Source organism: Telmatherina bonti (assembly GCF_933228915.1).
Source record: "Telmatherina bonti genome assembly, chromosome: 9".
Lineage (NCBI taxonomy): Eukaryota > Metazoa > Chordata > Actinopteri > Atheriniformes > Telmatherinidae > Telmatherina > Telmatherina bonti.
This window is the reverse complement of record NC_136627.1, coordinates 35,233,639-35,250,436: the sequence shown is the minus strand read 5'-3', so window position 1 is coordinate 35,250,436 and position 16,798 is coordinate 35,233,639. Positions and strand designations below refer to the sequence as shown.

At 38.5% G+C, this 16,798-nt stretch overlaps 2 protein-coding genes across 2 annotated transcripts; both read left to right on the top strand.

The window, feature by feature from the left end:
• Nucleotides 1-860: 860 nt before the first annotated feature.
• LOC306760338 (galectin-9-like) lies at nt 861-10,145 on the top strand. The gene is made up of 8 exons (XM_079246149.1): nt 861-940; nt 3,601-3,689; nt 3,960-4,164; nt 4,258-4,377; nt 4,452-4,586; nt 6,858-6,946; nt 8,164-8,320; nt 9,377-10,145. The coding sequence occupies exons 1-8, from the start codon at nt 905-907 to the stop codon at nt 9,521-9,523; spliced, it is 978 nt and encodes a 325-aa protein (XP_079102275.1). The 5' UTR covers nt 861-904; the 3' UTR covers nt 9,524-10,145.
• Nucleotides 10,146-11,261: 1,116 nt separating this feature from the next.
• exosc5 (exosome component 5) lies at nt 11,262-16,565 on the top strand (the record flags this gene model as incomplete). The annotated part of the gene is made up of 6 exons (XM_079246976.1): nt 11,262-11,361; nt 14,214-14,327; nt 15,092-15,213; nt 15,297-15,437; nt 15,950-16,039; nt 16,144-16,565. 6 exons carry the CDS (start codon nt 11,262-11,264, stop codon nt 16,237-16,239), a joined length of 663 nt encoding a protein of 220 aa, XP_079103102.1. The 3' UTR covers nt 16,240-16,565.
• Nucleotides 16,566-16,798: the final 233 nt, after the last annotated feature.

Here is a 16,798-nt window from a genome sequence, read left to right as displayed (position 1 = left end):
ACAGCTCGCCAGTCCATCGCAGGGCCGTGAGTAGTATATGTTTGCATTTTATATTTCTCCTGTCTGTGTTGGACACGAAGCACCAGTAGTCTTCAGAAAAAGATTATTTCTTCTATACTTTACTTTAAAATCATTTCAAAGAATGCATAGACGTAAGAAATAATAAAGTTTTAGGATAAATGTAATTTTATTGATGTTTTTGTGAGTGTATTATGATTATATTGATCTTATCTTCATTTGAATCATTTCAGTTTTCATATTGGTAACGTGCAAAACCATCTCTAGCTTTGGCCTGTCGGTTTTCAGCTTTTCTGTATTTCTTTTATGTTTTATTTACTTTTCCTGACAAAGATTCAGATTCATATAAATTACTTTTATGAAAAAGCCTCCGACTGTCAAGAGGAAATGTCTGAAGTGAAACAAATGGTACAAGAATCAGAAATGTGGGCTACATTCCTGCTCATCTTTCCCCATTTACAAGGAAATATGATGATATATCATCATATATATATGATGAAATGAGGGGTGACTCAGGGGTTTATGTCGGATGTGTGTGTGTGTGTGTGTGTGTGTGTGGCTGGGTGGGTGGGCTTGACTGGAATCTCTTACCAGGAAATGCTGGTTCACTGGAAACCTGCAATACATCAAGTTATACCTGAGAAATCTGCATAAATCTATTTATTATCATCTGTTCCGTCTTGTTAGTTGAAACATGACTAAACTCTAAGTTTCAGATGAGTTTTTATGGATGAATCGAGGCGTTTTAGCCACATCTGGTAGATACCGCCCACTGATGGGAAACCGAAACCTACGACCAAATAAAAGGAGGAACTTTATAAAAGTCCACCATTTTGTTCCAAAGTCCGCTGGGTATTTATCTGAGGCAGAATAACGGCTCGTGAGCATGGCGTTTATGCAGCAGTCTCCGTTTTACAGCCCCGTGAGTACCCAAAAGTTCCCTTTTCCTCTGCGTGTCCCTGAATGCTTTTTCCTCTGCGTGTCCCTGAATGCTTTTTCCTCTGGGTGTCCCTGAATGCGTCCTGACGCACAGCGGAGAGATAAACTAACTGTTCTGCGGCCTGGCGCAACAAATAGTGCATCACATACAGGCGCACGTCATAGTTTTGTGTCCTTCATGTGTCATAAGGAAACTTTCTCTTCTTTTGGGTCTTAGCATTTCCCGTTTTGTTCACATTTTCTTTTTAGAGCTGGTAGTGGCTGACATCAGGGTGGATTAAAATGTTTCAGGGTCAAAGATAAACCCACCCATGGGCCCCCCGGGGTCTTATCCATCTAATAACTGTATTCTCTTTTCCCAGTCAGTCTCACACAACCAGTTTCCTGACTAAAAGATTCCTGGGATGTCAGATTAAATCAACCAGATGTTTCTCTGCTGCAGGTTTTAGTTTTAAAGTTTCATCCCAGCAGTCTGCTAGAAGCATAAAGAGTCCATTAGATCTCCAGCTGTGGATATTTGCAGTTTTTCTCTCAGCTTCTTGGAAACATCCATGTTAGTGATGTTCAGCAACAGTTTTCCAGTATATAACTTGTATTTTTCATGGGTTTCAACCTGATAAACGCACTTTTTTCCCTTCTGCTAGAGCTGAACGTGGAACAGTTCTTTCCTTTTTCCATTCCTCATTTCAGTATCAATGTTTCTGCATGTACATATGCATCTCAGGGACTTATTTATTCTGATTTGGAGTCAAACTCTGATGCTCTTTGAGCACCTGTTAAGCAAAGAGATTGCCATCTTTGTATGTAGAATGCAAAATACATGCAGTATAGTCAGTTTAAGCCTAAAGATGATGGTGTCATAGCAGGAAAGAGGCAGAAATTTGCCATTTTATCTCCTGTGTCTGTAACGATAGTTGTGCTGCAAGCCAGCCGTCATTTTCCTTTTTTATTTTGGGAAATTAAATATGTTTCTATCCAGGTAAACTGGTGTGACGTCGTAGTTGAGCTGTCAGACTGTTCATTTCTGAAGAACCGGAAGGTTTTTTTTAATTAAAAAAAAAAAAAAAAAAAAAAGATCATTAGGTGTGAAAGTATTTTACCAGAAGGTTTCCTGTGTGATCTGAGATAAGAATACATGAGATGAGCACATCCTTACAGGCAGAAATACCTTGAAAAAAAGGGCATCAGTTCATAGAAAGTTGTGCAAAGTAAGAATACAGAAGTCTGAATTACAGTAAATGTAATGTTCAAAGTTTTGTTGTATTACTTTAGTGGCAATCCTCCACTAAACTTGTGACATTTAGCTCATAATATCACACTTTAGGGCAAACCTTTAAACTAAATGCTCAAAAATGGCAAAAGAATCCAGTAAAATGTAAGAATTGGGTTTCTGCAGAAGTGACTGAGTCACCAGCAGGTTAAAGTAAACTGGTCATGAGGAGTTCTTCCTTTTTACCAGTCTGGAAACAAACTGCAGACAGGATCGTCTCTTATGTGGAATATTTGGTGTTATTTAATATTCTAAAATAAAAATCAATCTGTACTGAGCTCTTTACATGTACATGGAGCTCTTTCATACGCTGTGTTTAACCGACTCCAGGTCTGTGCTGAAACAAGAAAAGAGGAAGCAGATGACGATCCATGACTTTCTTTCTCATCCGGAGCGACATCATTGTTCTGATGCATTCCAGCAACGTGCTGCAGTTTCCCTGGAAAGCAGGAAACAGATGCAGAACTTTTTTTTAAAATTATTTATTTCTCACATGGTTATACAATAGGTAAAACAAGACTTTGCAAAAAAAAAAAAAAACCAAAAACAAAAACAGAACACCATGCTCAAAAAGGAGCAGAAAAAAGAAAATTCTTGTAATATCTGCCCCCTATTTTCTTTTTTTAAAGAAAACTTAACGCACCAATAAATGGTTATTGGTTTTCTTTGCGATACTCAATGAAAGAAGACAAAAAAAATCCTTATCATAGCAAAACGTGCCATATGTCTTAGGTTGTTCACTTTATACATGAATAATTTTCCACATTTTAACTGCTTGTTATAATTTCCACAAAATAAATTACATTTCTTATACATATAGTTATGTACAATCACATTTACATGTGATTTACATTTACATAAATCAAAGTAATTCTGTCCTATATGTTTGTAATATATGTTTTTTAGGATATTTTTTAAATTTGATAAGAGTAGGACATGACTTCATATCATCACTTAAGTTGTTCCACAGTTTAACTCCAGTGGTTGTGATACAATGGTATTTAGTTTGTGTGTTTTTAGGATGCATGTACCTCGTAGTGCATGTGAACTTTCCCTCATCTGAAACAACCCCTGGATAGTTTGAACTTTGAACTTTAAACATGACTTGCTCCTTGGTTGTAAAATAAGCCCTGAAAAATGATGGAAAATGGAGAAACTGAGGAAGAATGACGGCAGCTTTCGCTGCAGCTGTTACATTATGCTAGAAGTTCAGAAACGGGTCAGTATTTAAGTTTTAAGCGCCGTTCACATCCACGCATTGTTTTCTCTTTAGCTTCACTAAAAAGTTGGAATTTTTTCCTTGTTGAAGTAAAATAAATAGTAAGAGAAGAAGAAAAATTTCTTATTTTCATGTTAATTTTTGTCTTCTCTAGAGAATCCCTTTCACTGGGTCCATCCAAGGTGGGCTGCAGGAGGGGAAATCCATCATCATCAATGGCCGAGTCCTGCCTGGAGCCGACAGGTTCACTCTCATTTAACAGAAATAAAGTTCATGTCAGGAACTAAAACATGTTTGTTTTCATTGTCTACACAGAAAACATGTATTGTTTTTCAAATCACTCTCACTATTATCAGTTATGATATAAAGAAGGATCATTAAACAGCTCTGAAAATGAATAAGACCATAATTACTGTTGGAAAATGGCCTGAAAGAGTCTGTTGGATCTGATGAGAAATTAAACATGGCTGAGCTCATCAGAACGTCATGATGACCCTTTGTTGTCCCCTGCAGGTTCCAGGTGGATTTACAGTGCGGTACAAGAGCTGGCGCTGACATAGCTCTTCACATTAACCCACGTTATGATGGCTACCCGCACGTGGTCACCAACACCTTCCAGTTTGGTAACTGGGGCCCTGAGGAAAGGAGGCAGAACTCCCCTTTTTCTGCTGGTTGTCCCTTCGCCCTGACCGTCACGGTCACCCGTGACTGCTACCAGGTGAGCGACGTCTCACTCCAACCCAGAAACAACCAGGTCAGAAAACACGCAAACAGAAAGACACAAATATGAATGAATATTTCTCCTTTTTAGCTGATGGTCAACGGCTCCCACTTCATGGACTACAGACACCGCATCCCGTTTCAGCAGGTCGACAGCATCTCAGTCGGAGGCAAAGTGGAAATTTCCTCCATTTCCTTCCAGACGCCTGCGGTGAGGATGCTTTCCGCATGTTTCTCTTCCTCACAGATCAATCAGGAAGATGAATGATTACTTTTTCTGTTTAGTTCCCAGCTCAGCCAGCATTCCCTGGATTTGCTCCGCAGGCAGCATTCCCCACCCATGCTGCCTTCCCTTCCTGTCCGGCATTTCCCTCGCAGCCTAACTTCTTCCCACAGCCTGGATTTCCTCCTCAGATGCCTGTGAGTGGAAAAAGAGAAAATCTACAGCTGACCTGTGCAGAAAATCCTTAAAATCCTCCATTAAGCTTGAGTTGAAGAGTCCTTTCATCTGAATCCAGAGAGAAAATGTCTTAAACTGTAAATTACAGCTTTGTCTTTTTACTCACAAGCAGCATCCTGAATCAGCTCATGCTGGAAGGAGCCGACACATTTAGCTGAATAACAGGAAGGAGTGTGTGGTGGCTTCGCCAGAAGGGAGTCAGTTGTTGTGGCATCAGCTACGTCTGAAACTCTCAATGACCTAAAAAACAGAAGAATTATCATTTAAAGACTTGAGGAACTTTTTGTTTGAGGTTTAGAGCCACAGCTTTCGTGTTGATTTAAAAGTTTTTTAATCAAGGCTCCATAAATACTCCTGACTGAAACCACAGGAATGGAAAGTCCCGTGTTCCACACGGTTCTGCAGGAGGATTTCAGGGAACGAGACGTTTTGGTTTCAGTTTTTCTGCCTTGGATTAAATCCTAGTACCAGTAGATACCAGTACCACTAAAAGTGAAAGTACTGAATAAAGTTGTTCCACGTTATCAAGCAGGGAGTGGTTTTCATGCAGCCTGGGGAGAACTAAACAAACCAAGGATCTTTCTGCAAATGATGTGCGTGAAACGGTACGATGCCTCGAGGAAGGAATGAAAACATCTGACAATTTAGGACGTGATAACATCGTAGTGCCAAAATATGTGCATGGGATTCAGAGAGCAGATAAAGGCAGAACAAGGACAGGAAAATCATCAATCAGCTGCTGGTGAACATCGTCATCAGAGAACTCCAGAGACTCCCGGTGGCCATGAAGCTGCATTTAGGCCTCACTTAACCGATGATCACAAAGAAAAGGGGTTTTAGTCACACTACAAATACACTCGTTTTCAAAGAGTTTCCTTCACTGATAGATATCCTGCTACGCTGGGAGGGGGGGGGGGGGCGGTTGGCAGAGTTAACAAACAAACAAACCAAAAAAAAAGCCCGTAGCACTTCATGGAAGGATCTGCGTAGAACTGGACAGTCTCCCAGCACCTTCCTACGATGTCCTCTACTGTTTGATTTCCTGCTTGTGTTGTTTTCACTCAGATGTAAGTTGCTTTGGATAAAAGCGTCTAAATGACTGTAGAATAGAATAGAATAGAATAGAATAGAATAGAATAGAATAGAATAGGTAAATATCTCAGGAGGCCATTGGCTGATGCTGATGATGGACACCTCTGTCAGGAGAATCCAGGGATAGACCCCACATTCACATTAAAAACACCACGAGGGTCCAAAGAGACGCGACTGGAGTGAATTTTTCACTATAAAATCCCCTTTGTCTCCATGGAAACTAGCATGACCTTCATCATTCATCTGAAACAAAGCCAGAGTCACAGGAGACACATCAACGCAGTATTTTAGAGCTGGAATAAAGTTTTACCACAACACAGTAAAGTGTGGTGGAATCATGCACATAGTGTAGTTTTAATATGTTACTCCTTTATTCAGCTTCTTTTATGTAGTACTAAATATATATTCTGCATAGTTTAGAGTAGTTCAGAAAGCTTGCTTTAGTAACTCAATGTTCTGTTCAAGGCCTGTGTCAGCTTTGACGCTTGTTATCCTCAGGCTGGCGCTTGTTTTGACTTGTGCTGCCAGGCGAAGGTTGTTTGTGTCGGCCTAAAGATCTCTGTAACACCCTGAGCAGAGGCAGAGCTCTCCAGACCTCTCGCTCACAACATCTGTACATGGTCTATAAACTGAAGAGAAAACAGTTGATCTATACATTTATTTCCCATCAGATAAATTCCACGACAAAAAGTAAAACAGGCTTTATGAGTTTTTGTTCCACAGTGACGTCTCTGTAAGACGTCACATGATGACTTCTTTGTGTGGAGAAATGAAGCTGTAAAGGAGACGGTGATATTCTCATGTTTTCTGCTCGGGGTTTGAACTGTGTTTGGACTGGATGCTGATGCTTTGTAGAGTCTTTTAGCTGGGTTTCTCCCCATCGTGTTGATGTGCCACATTAGCATTAGCACCTTCTAGCAGGTCCTAGCTCTAGGTTAATGTTTTATTATCCAGAATTATGTGGAACACTGGACTTTTGTGTCATCTTATTAAAAAAATGTGTTTTTGTTCAATAAAATCCAGATATTTTTTTAGGAGAAATTAAATAACACATGTAGAATATGATGGAAGTTTTCTAACATTTGAAGAAGTCTGGAATAAAACCAAAAATGGCGGATTTGTTCCTTTTCCCTCTGCAGACCATGCCGTACAGTGGCATCATCAGCGGTGGACTCAGTCCAGGTAGGATCATCACAATCCAGGGAACGGTCCATCCCAATGCCACGAGGTACCACTTAGTCCTCACTTTTACTTTACATGTTTCATGTAAAATGTTCACATCGTGTACGTTGTCTGTTATGAGTCGACACAACGTGGTTCACCGTGTGTCAGGCGGCTTTTATGTACTGGAATAAAATAAGTAAATAAGCAGAAATTGTCCAAAAACAAACTTTTAAAGTCCTTCAGGAAGCAGGAGAACTCCTGTAAAAGTTTCCAACTAAATCTGGCTGCTTTGAAGCAGGATGTGAAGAAATGCATTCAGACTTTTCTACGTGCTCTTTGCTGCTGAATGATGCGAGGGACATTCATCAGCTTATATATTCATTTACACATTGACTAATCCTGTTATTGAGCAGTGGCTGCAGGAATCCAGTCACACTGCGCTGATTCCCACTGAGGAAGTGGTCTGCAGTGACCTTACAGCTCATGCACTTTTATCTTTAAAGCAGAAGTTTCTGTTTTGTCATGGGAATGGAGATTTGCAGCCATAGTTTGAGAAATATTCCTATATTTTGCAATTTCTGGTTTCTGCTTTCCTCGTTTCTGCCTGTTCTGTGTTACAGAAGTCGTGTTTAGGTTGAAGAGGATGCACCTCATGCTTTTTATTGTTTATGACAGGCTTCATGTCCATCAGCTCGACAGGAGCTCAGGTTTTACAGTTGTGATCATATTTATTCATTAAAGAAGGAAAAAAAAACAGCTGCCTGTAAAATAAGCTGAAATTGACTAAAGTAATAATAAATAAAAAATTTACGAAAATCATGACATTATTTTCTAATTCTGGTTCAATAGAAATATTTTTTTAAAAAAAAGCAAACAAATAAGATAATTTATTCCATATTCCATCAGTCATAGACTAATATTTAGTTGAAGAATCCTTTAATGTTTCCGCTCCAATCAGGTGTTTTCTGTTCCTCTCAGTCAGACTTCTGCACCTGTTGACAGGTATTTTGTCCCACTGTTCAACAGAAAAGTCTCTCATTTGTCCAGGACCAATTTGTTTGTTTGTTTGTTTTTTTCTTTCTTCAACTCACTTAAATGAAAAAACAGTGTCTTATATTACTAAATTATATTTTTGCAATTTTTTAGTTATTGTTCCTTTTTTAAAGTCTCCAGTTATTTGAGTGACTGTTGTAAATTCAGCCTTTTCTTTAATGAAAGGGGATGAAGACAAATGAGCTCAGGTTTTATACGGCTGATGTGTTTTGCAAACCTTTTGTCCAGGTTCAGCGTGAATCTTTGCTCCCAGTCCATCATCGCTCTGCATTACAACCCCCGTTTCAACGAGAACTGTGTGGTCCGCAACACCAAGAAGCATGAGCAGTGGGGCTCTGAGGAGCGAGGCGGAGGGATGCCCTTCCGTCTGGGACAGCCTTTCACGGTACGCCGGCGCCTCACTGCCAACACGCTGAGCTCAGGATGACTTCTTACAGGCGTGTAAATCTGCTCCAGACACGACAGGTTTGAAACAAGAGACAGAAGACAATAAAGCTTTTAGAAAAGCCATGAAGAGATGAAGACCACATGGAGCCTGCTCTTCATCTTCATCAGAGATCTTTCAGCAGAAGGAATCAACTTCCTTTTTATTTTTTCTAAGATCTGAAACTATAACAGCAGATTTCCTGTTTTCTTCTCTCATTAGACTCATGTAGTTTTCTCCCTCTGTCAGGTCCACCGTCTGGTCCCGAGTTAGACCCCCTTGAATTCCTGCTGCCTCGTTGTGTTCAGAGATGCTATTCTGCATGTCTTGGCTGGAAACAGTGCTTGTTTGCCTTCCAGTTGCCAACCAGTCTGTCCATTCTCCTCTGGTGGTCCAGACAGCTGCTGCACTTGCTTCCATGCGATTGGCTGATCAGATATTTGTGTTAACATGAAGTTGAACATTTAGGCCTGATCAAGTGGCCAATAAGTTTTTATCTTACTAAATGTTTATTTAACAAATAGTTTAAATGAGTTTAATTTAACATTTTAAGGTTTGACAGAAAAAATATACAATAAACAGAGCTATAAATCCCATTTATTAGATCTCCACAGTCTGCTGGTTTTTGAAGCAGACAACCTTCCTGTCATGTCAGATGGAGACCTGCAGCTCTTTAACTCCCTGTATGATTCACTCTGACCCTTTCATACATCCACTGAGCTTCAAAATACCTCCAGTTTGATCAAATTTGTAGATCATTAAACATGTTTTAAGAAGCTTTCTGAAGGAAATCTGCTATTTTGAGTAGTTTTTATGAAATATTTAGATGATACTTTGTACATATTGAAGCTGCTGCGTCATTCAGGCCTCAGGTCAGAGGAAATAATCAATCTATTCACTTAATATCATAATGATAATTTAAAATCTTTGGAATCTACAGCAGAAGATTTTTTTTTTACATTAAAGCAAGTTGGAGTTTTTCTTTCCACTGATTCAGAATAACTTTTTTTCTTTCAGATGACCATCTGCTGTGAGAGCAACGCCTTCAGGATCGTGGTGAATGGGATGAACGCTCACACCTACAAGCACCGCTTCACCCCCCTCCACCACATCACCAGCATGCAGATCAACGGCGACGTCAGCCTGACCTCTGTGACGGTGTAGAGATCCAGGAGCCGTGCGTGCTCACTGGACACTTCAGAAACCGCACGACCACATCTGTTAATGGGAATTTATCGTTGAGTGTGTTAGATTCCTTCTGTGTGCAAAGCAAACGTCTCCCTTCTGTCATCTTAAGCTTTTCCTTCATGTCAATCACTTTTAAATCAAACTCCCCTCAGCCAGACTCCTGTCTTCCTTCTGCATGATTTCCCCAGTTTTCTGCTGCTGTCTCACCTACATCACATGATTATTCCCAGTTCCTCCATAGGGAAGCATCAGGAAGTTACTAAATCTATTTTTACCTGAATTATTCCAGACATGGATTTTATAACATCTACTTGAGTTTTCTTGTGAATTGCATGTTTATACCTCATGTGTTCATACATAAGGTAAGAGTATTTTATCAGTAATGATGCAAACATCCACAAACTGACTGTCCACATGCATATTTTCCTTTAAGCATCAGGTGCAGGAAGACAAGGAGAAACTTCTCTGTTTGTTTCATTTCATTGGAATTAAAAATGTGAATTTTTAGCTGTTCAGTTTAGGACTAAAGGGAAAATAAGTGACCATTAAAACAGTGATGTGACTGACTGGCAGGCTATTTTTTTTCTACTCTTGTGAAGTAATTCTGAAAGAACTGAATCAGTTTATCAGCTGGCTTGAGGCGAATAAACAAGGTTTTGGCAGAAAGTGGAATCAGAATGTTTGCTTTTTCCAGTGGTCTATTTCTAAACATGCATTCCTCTGAAGAAAGAAAAGTCTTGTTTATTCAACGTAAAATTAAAAGACTATCAACTGTACTGAGCACTGATTAAAAGAAGAAGGAAACATTATAAAACAGGTTTTGTAACTCTGCTCTGATAAACCACTGTAAACCAGTCATGTGATTTCCACTGGTTTTATGGGGCTGGTGAACAAAATCTGCTCTCCTAGACTCATTATCTTCTCAATAATTACAAAGTCTCTTATTCTTTTTCAGAAAACCCTTTGCATGATGGGTTTTGAACCATTTTGTTTAAAATAAAGTTGTTACCAACGTGAGGAAAGGTCTGCTAACATGAATGCCAGAAGCAGGTTTTCCCAGCAGAACTGTAACTGTAGTCAGTGGTTTTACCTGCTGAACAGGCCTTAATAGGCAGGCTAAATGATTTCCTGGGAATCCTAAAGGGAAGTTAAATGTTCCTGGAGATATTCATACTAAATCCATGTGTTTGCACTAAATAAATAAATAAATCAGTCAGGACTTACAACTGATATACATATACATATATATATATATATATATATATATATATATATATATATATATATATATATATATATATATATATATATATATATATATATATATATATATATATATATATATATATATATATATATATATATATATATATATATATATATATATATATATATATATATATATATATATGTTGTCATCGATATTTCAGGAATTATTGATCTGAAAGGAGGAAATAAAGCCGGAAGAGGAGCGACCTGCTGCCACCTGCTGGTCAGTTGTCAGAACCGCATGTTTGAATCGTCAAACTCATTTATCTAATTTTTTTTTTAATCAGACACGAATGTAAACAATCAGAGATTAGAATAATCTTGAAAAAGAGAAAATCTTAGACAACAGCAACACAAATACCGACAGAAAACGAGATTTAAAGATGCGACCCCAAAGCATGATTCCTGACGTCATGATTCCGCGACAAACTCGTGTGAAAGCAACATGATGGAGGCTTCAGATTCCTCCAACGTTTCTCTCAGGGAGTTTGGCTGCGAGCAGAGCTTGTTGTCTCGACCTGATGGGTCTGCGTCCTTCGTGCAAGGTAAAAACAGCAACACAGACTGTCTGGTTTGGTTTATATTTTACTTTTAGGCTTTAAATCAAAGTTAAAACGGGCTGAACGTGGGTCTGTCCATCAAAGCAAAACAGTTTCTGTGTTTTTATGTTTTTTTTACCAACATGCAGGAGGTTTTATTCAACTAAAATGTGCAAAGTAAAAAGGCTTAACAGGGTAGGAACCAAGACGAGAAAGGTTTCAGATTCATTCATGCTCAAAGGAAGAAGTCAGTGAAACATTATCCAAACAAACACTTTTTTTTTAATTGTTATTCTCTTTATTTTAATCCTGATGGAAATTGTTCTGATCAGGATTTGCGTTTTATTTCCGTTTCTCTGTTTTAGTTGTTATATATATATTTATATATATATAAATATATAAATATATATATATATATGTGTATATATAAATATATAAATATATATATATATGTGTATATATATATATATATATTTATATATATATATATATATATATATATATATATATATATATATTTATATTTTATTTATATATATATATATTTATATATATATATATATATATATTTATATTTATATTTATATATATATTTATATTTATATTTATATATATATATATATATATATAATTTTTTTAAACTATTGATAATAGGACATTACAAGATATGGATACCGTACAGAACATGAACGGGGATCAGTACCAGGTAAATCCAGGTTCAGGTAAAGGTCCAGGTGACTTTATTTGTACCCATAGGTAGATTTGTTGTGCAGCGTTTTCAGGTTTAGTGTCACAGAAGACAGTAAATAAAATAAAATAGACATATAAACAGACATTCCTAATGGCTCACAAAGTCAAAAAATCAATAAATAGTTAAATTAATAGATAAAAACTGATTTAAAATCATAAAATTTATTAAGAAGGACCACTGCACACTGCAAAAACTGAAATCTAAGGAAGATTAAAAATCATAAATTGAGTAGATGTATGCTTATTTTTGTAAAGGTAAGATAATTCTTAGTTTTTATGCCAGAGAATTCCTCTTGTTTTAAGAGTATTTTTACTTGTTTTGGGAAGTCTTGACAAGCTAAATTTTCTTGTTCTGTTGGCAGAAAAATTAATCTTATTTTAAGCAACATTTACCTAATTTTTGTATTTTTTTTTTTTGTTTGTTTTTTAAGGCTGAGTTTTTGCAGTGCAGATGGAACAAAACTGTTCCTGTAATGTTTTTTCCTACAGCTGAAGTGAAATTCCACAAATAAAGGGTGGGAGTCACGACTCACAGTATTAGAGGCTGTACGCTGTAACTGTCTGGTGAACAGGCCTCAAGACTCGGCTGAGGCTCACTAATCAGCCAACTGGAACATTTAATCATCTGACTTTATTTCTGTCCCTCAGAGCCAAATTACCAAATAGGCTACCAAGCAAAATGATAAAATTGATTCAGTAAAAGATCTGTAGAAAAGAGAGTTTTGTCAATATTAAAACGTGACAGCTTTCTAAAGCAGAAAAGACAATGAGCCAGATAATGATAGGGGGATCAGAGAGTATGGATAGTAAAAAAAATTATGCTTATAAATAGATGTTGAATAGCAGACATAAATCAGTGGTTTTAACAGCTTTCTTATTTTTGAATGTTTTAATGTTGTGAGGTATTGTTTGAGCTCCTTTTGTAAAGAGAAAAAAAAATTGTTTTTTTTTTTGTTTGAGAATTTACTTTTATAGATATGGTATTTTGCCAGCAACAAAATTAGATTGATTATAAAATATTGATCTGATTTGGCAGGTTTAAAGGGAAAAAAAACAAAACAAACGATGCATCTTCATGTACAAGAGTGAAGTCAAAATCAGTGTTTTGGGAAATAAATGTAAACACACATTTTGCCAGAATACATGGGATAAATCGCAGGACCAGAATAGATGATGTATGTCTGCTTTGGAGTGATCATTGTTATAAATAAGCGATTTATAATGAACACAAGTTAAAGCGTCATGTGTGCAACGTTTCTGTTGTTTCAATGTTTTCCATGTTGGCTGCTTTTGTTTTATTTTGGTTTTTCTTTGCTCACTGATGCTTTCAGCACTGAGATGATGTCTCTTTATTCTGTAAATATGTTCTCACCTCCTGCATACAGTCACGTAACAAGAAGCTGTAGGAAGAACCAACCACCCTGAGCAGCAGAAGCTTAAATATCATGTTTATTTTGTGTGATATTCTCATTTTCTCACATTGTTATGTTGGTATTCTGCTCCATTTTTCTTTATAATATCGTTCCACTTCACCGCTTCTCAGAATTTGTGCAGATTTATGGTTCATGGTTCACTCATTGAGTGCAGGGCCCAGATACAGATCATCAGCCCTCCTCCACCATGCTTGGAGGTTGCTGGGAGGTGTGTGTGTGTGCTGACATGCTGCTGTGTTTGCTTTTCTGTGCATTCTGACCAAACATCTACATTTCTGTCGGGTCTGTCTAAAGGACATCGTTGCAGAAGTCTTGTGGTTTGTTCAGATGCAGCTTTGCCAGCCTTTAAGCTGTGCTGCCATGTCTTTTTTTTTACTTTACCTTTACTTGTTCAGTCTCTTTCTAGCTGAACTGTCATCAGCTGAACATTTAATGTGCAAACAGACCTAAATGGCTCTAAAACCCTTCCCAGAGTGGTGGATGGGAAATGTTGCTTTTCTAAGATCATTTCAGGTGTCTTTCCTCCTCGGCATTGTGTTTAAATAGACCTGAATGCTGCAGAGCAGCAAGCTGACAAATGGAACTTTCAGGCTGATGAGCTGCTCCTTTACCTTCTCTATTCTTTTTTAATAATTGTGTTTTTCTTTCTCTCTGTCGTGTTTGTTTGTGGTGAAGGTGATACAAGTGTGATGGCTGGAGTTTACGGTCCAGCTGAGGTCAAAGTCAGTAAGGAGATCTATGACCGGGCCACCCTGGAGGTGTTGGTTCAACCTAAAGTGGGACTGCCCAGTGAGTTATCTGAGGATGGAGAAAAGAAACATAAAAAATAGATCTTAAAAGTGAAAATGTATATTTGCAGTTGAAACTATAGAGGGGGGCATATTTCCATATCATCTTCCAGAAAACATTCCAGTCCACACTGGACTTTGTGCGTCACCAGTTTTCAGCATCTGAGAACAAATAAACGAGGTCTTATAGAGAAAGAGATTTCTAGCCTTCATCAGGATTATCTGGACCTCCAGATTTCTGCTGTAGTTTTACTTATTTTCTCATCTCTTTCTGTTTTTCTGACGTTTCAGTCAGAATCTCATCATATTTTCCAGTTTTTCTGGTGTTTTTCTCCGTATGGAGACACCACGCAGACATGCTGCCAGATCATTGCTTAAAAACTCTGACAACTCATTTTTATCTCTGTGTAACTGGATTAAAGAGAAATCAAACTTGTGTTTGGTTTGGGTTCTTTCCTCTGGGAGCCAGAAGTCCTAATGCTGTGTGCCAGTCCCAGACTGGACTCCATCAGAAGTTTAGTTCTGCTTCTGTGGCTGCATCCAGAGCCTCTCATCTGCTCTACATTTGCTAGCTTTAGTTCTTTACAAGCAGAATGAATCATAATTAGGAGGGGAATTCTTTTTGGAGGATAACCTGAAGGTCATATTGAACAGGAACGTAGTTCCGTCTGCAGGGTACTGACCTGCTTCTGAAGCTGCTGTACCACAAGCCACCACAAGGTGGAGGAAGTGAGCCATCTCTGTCCTGCTTCATCTCTTTTCCAGGTGTGAGAGAACGATCCCAGGAGCAGTGCCTGAGAGAGACCTGTGAGGCGTCTCTGCTCTTGTCTCTCCATCCTCGCTCTTCGCTTGCTCTCATCCTGCAGGTGCTGCACGATGATGGTTCTGTATCCTTCTGTGAAGCTTTGCAGTTAAATCTGCAGACGGTGTGTTGCAGCGGCGCCGTGTTTCTTCCTTACCTGCTGCTCAGCTCCTGTCCTGCTGCTTGAACGCAGCCTGCATGGCTCTTATGGATGCAGGACTGCCCATGAGTTGCCTCTTCTGTGGAGTGACCTGTGCCATCAGTACAGATGGACAAATCGTCACAGACCCCACCTCCACTCAGGAAAAGGTAAATCTGAGGGACCATTAAATCTTTGCTGTCAAAGAGGTGATGAAATAAGGACTGAATCAGCACTTTAGTGTATGTTTAAATAAATAAATAACCCAGAAATGTAAATACCCCTTTTCCCCCACACCTGATTATTTGTTTCCTCTATTTCTGAAGCAAAAAGCAAAAATTGCTCCTATTAAGTTTTATTTATTATTTATCAAAGAAAAAGCCGGATGAATGTCCTGCAGGTCTGGCTCCGTATTTTATTCCAGTGGTTGTTTATCAAAGCCTTTGATGAATTATTTACATTTAGTCCCTGTGATTTATTTCCAGCCAGCGCGGCAGAAACGTGTCGATCCAACTGCTTTTAACCCGTTAGGTTCAAGGACAGCATGTCCGCTTGTTTCCTCGTAAATCTCAGCCTCTCACTTCACGTGTCGGTGGTGCGAATCTTCCAGCTGATGATGTGTTTATGTCCCTGTGATGAAGTGGGCTCATTACATTTCCTCTCTGGATTGTCCTGACACAAGGAGAGCAGAGCTTTGATGACTTTCGCCATCGACAGTAAAGAGCGCCGAGTGATGATGTCATCCACCAGAGGGTCCTTCTCAGTCCAGGAGGTCAGTCGCTTTCAGCTCCGGCTGCTGTTTTCTCTTGTTTTTGTGTGTTTTTAGTGTCTCTGAATTCTCGCTGGTGTGTGTTTTGTTTTATTTTCCTGCTGCAGCTGCAGCAGTGTGTAGCCGTCAGTCAGAAGGCATCAGAGAAGATCTTCCAGTTCTACAGAGACTCCGTCAGGCGGCGATATTCCAAAACCCTCTGACCAACATGCAGACTTCATTTCCTTTTTTAAAATGACTCAAATAAATGATTGTTTTAATAAAATGTTGAAGGAACCTTCGTCCTGCCTGTGCTTTGGTTCAGACGAAAGCTGGCTTTAAAAAATAAACTGATTTATTTATTAGATCAGGTTTAAATACGTGACCCAGCTGTGGTGGGGTTCACCGATGCTCCGCGAGGACTGGAAGGTTTCCTGTAGCTTCTGTCCAACATTACTTCTCTGTGTGAGACGAAGCGGAACTCACATTGATAAAATAACTTTGTTTCTGGACACGTCATGATGAAAATGCTAAATAAGATGCTGGAAATGTTTACAAACTTAAGCAGGATAAATGGATGTTGGTGGATTTTGTCCACATCTGGGACGAGGCACCTTTTACCCCCTCCTAATCTTACAAAGATAATGAATGATAACTTCATGCATTGTTGGAATTAAATCCATTTAGCATCTTGTTGCTGGGGGTGTGCGATACTGTCGGATTTTCCTACTGATTGAATACCTTATTAATAAGTGGTTGGTATTGTTCATACCAATAATTAAT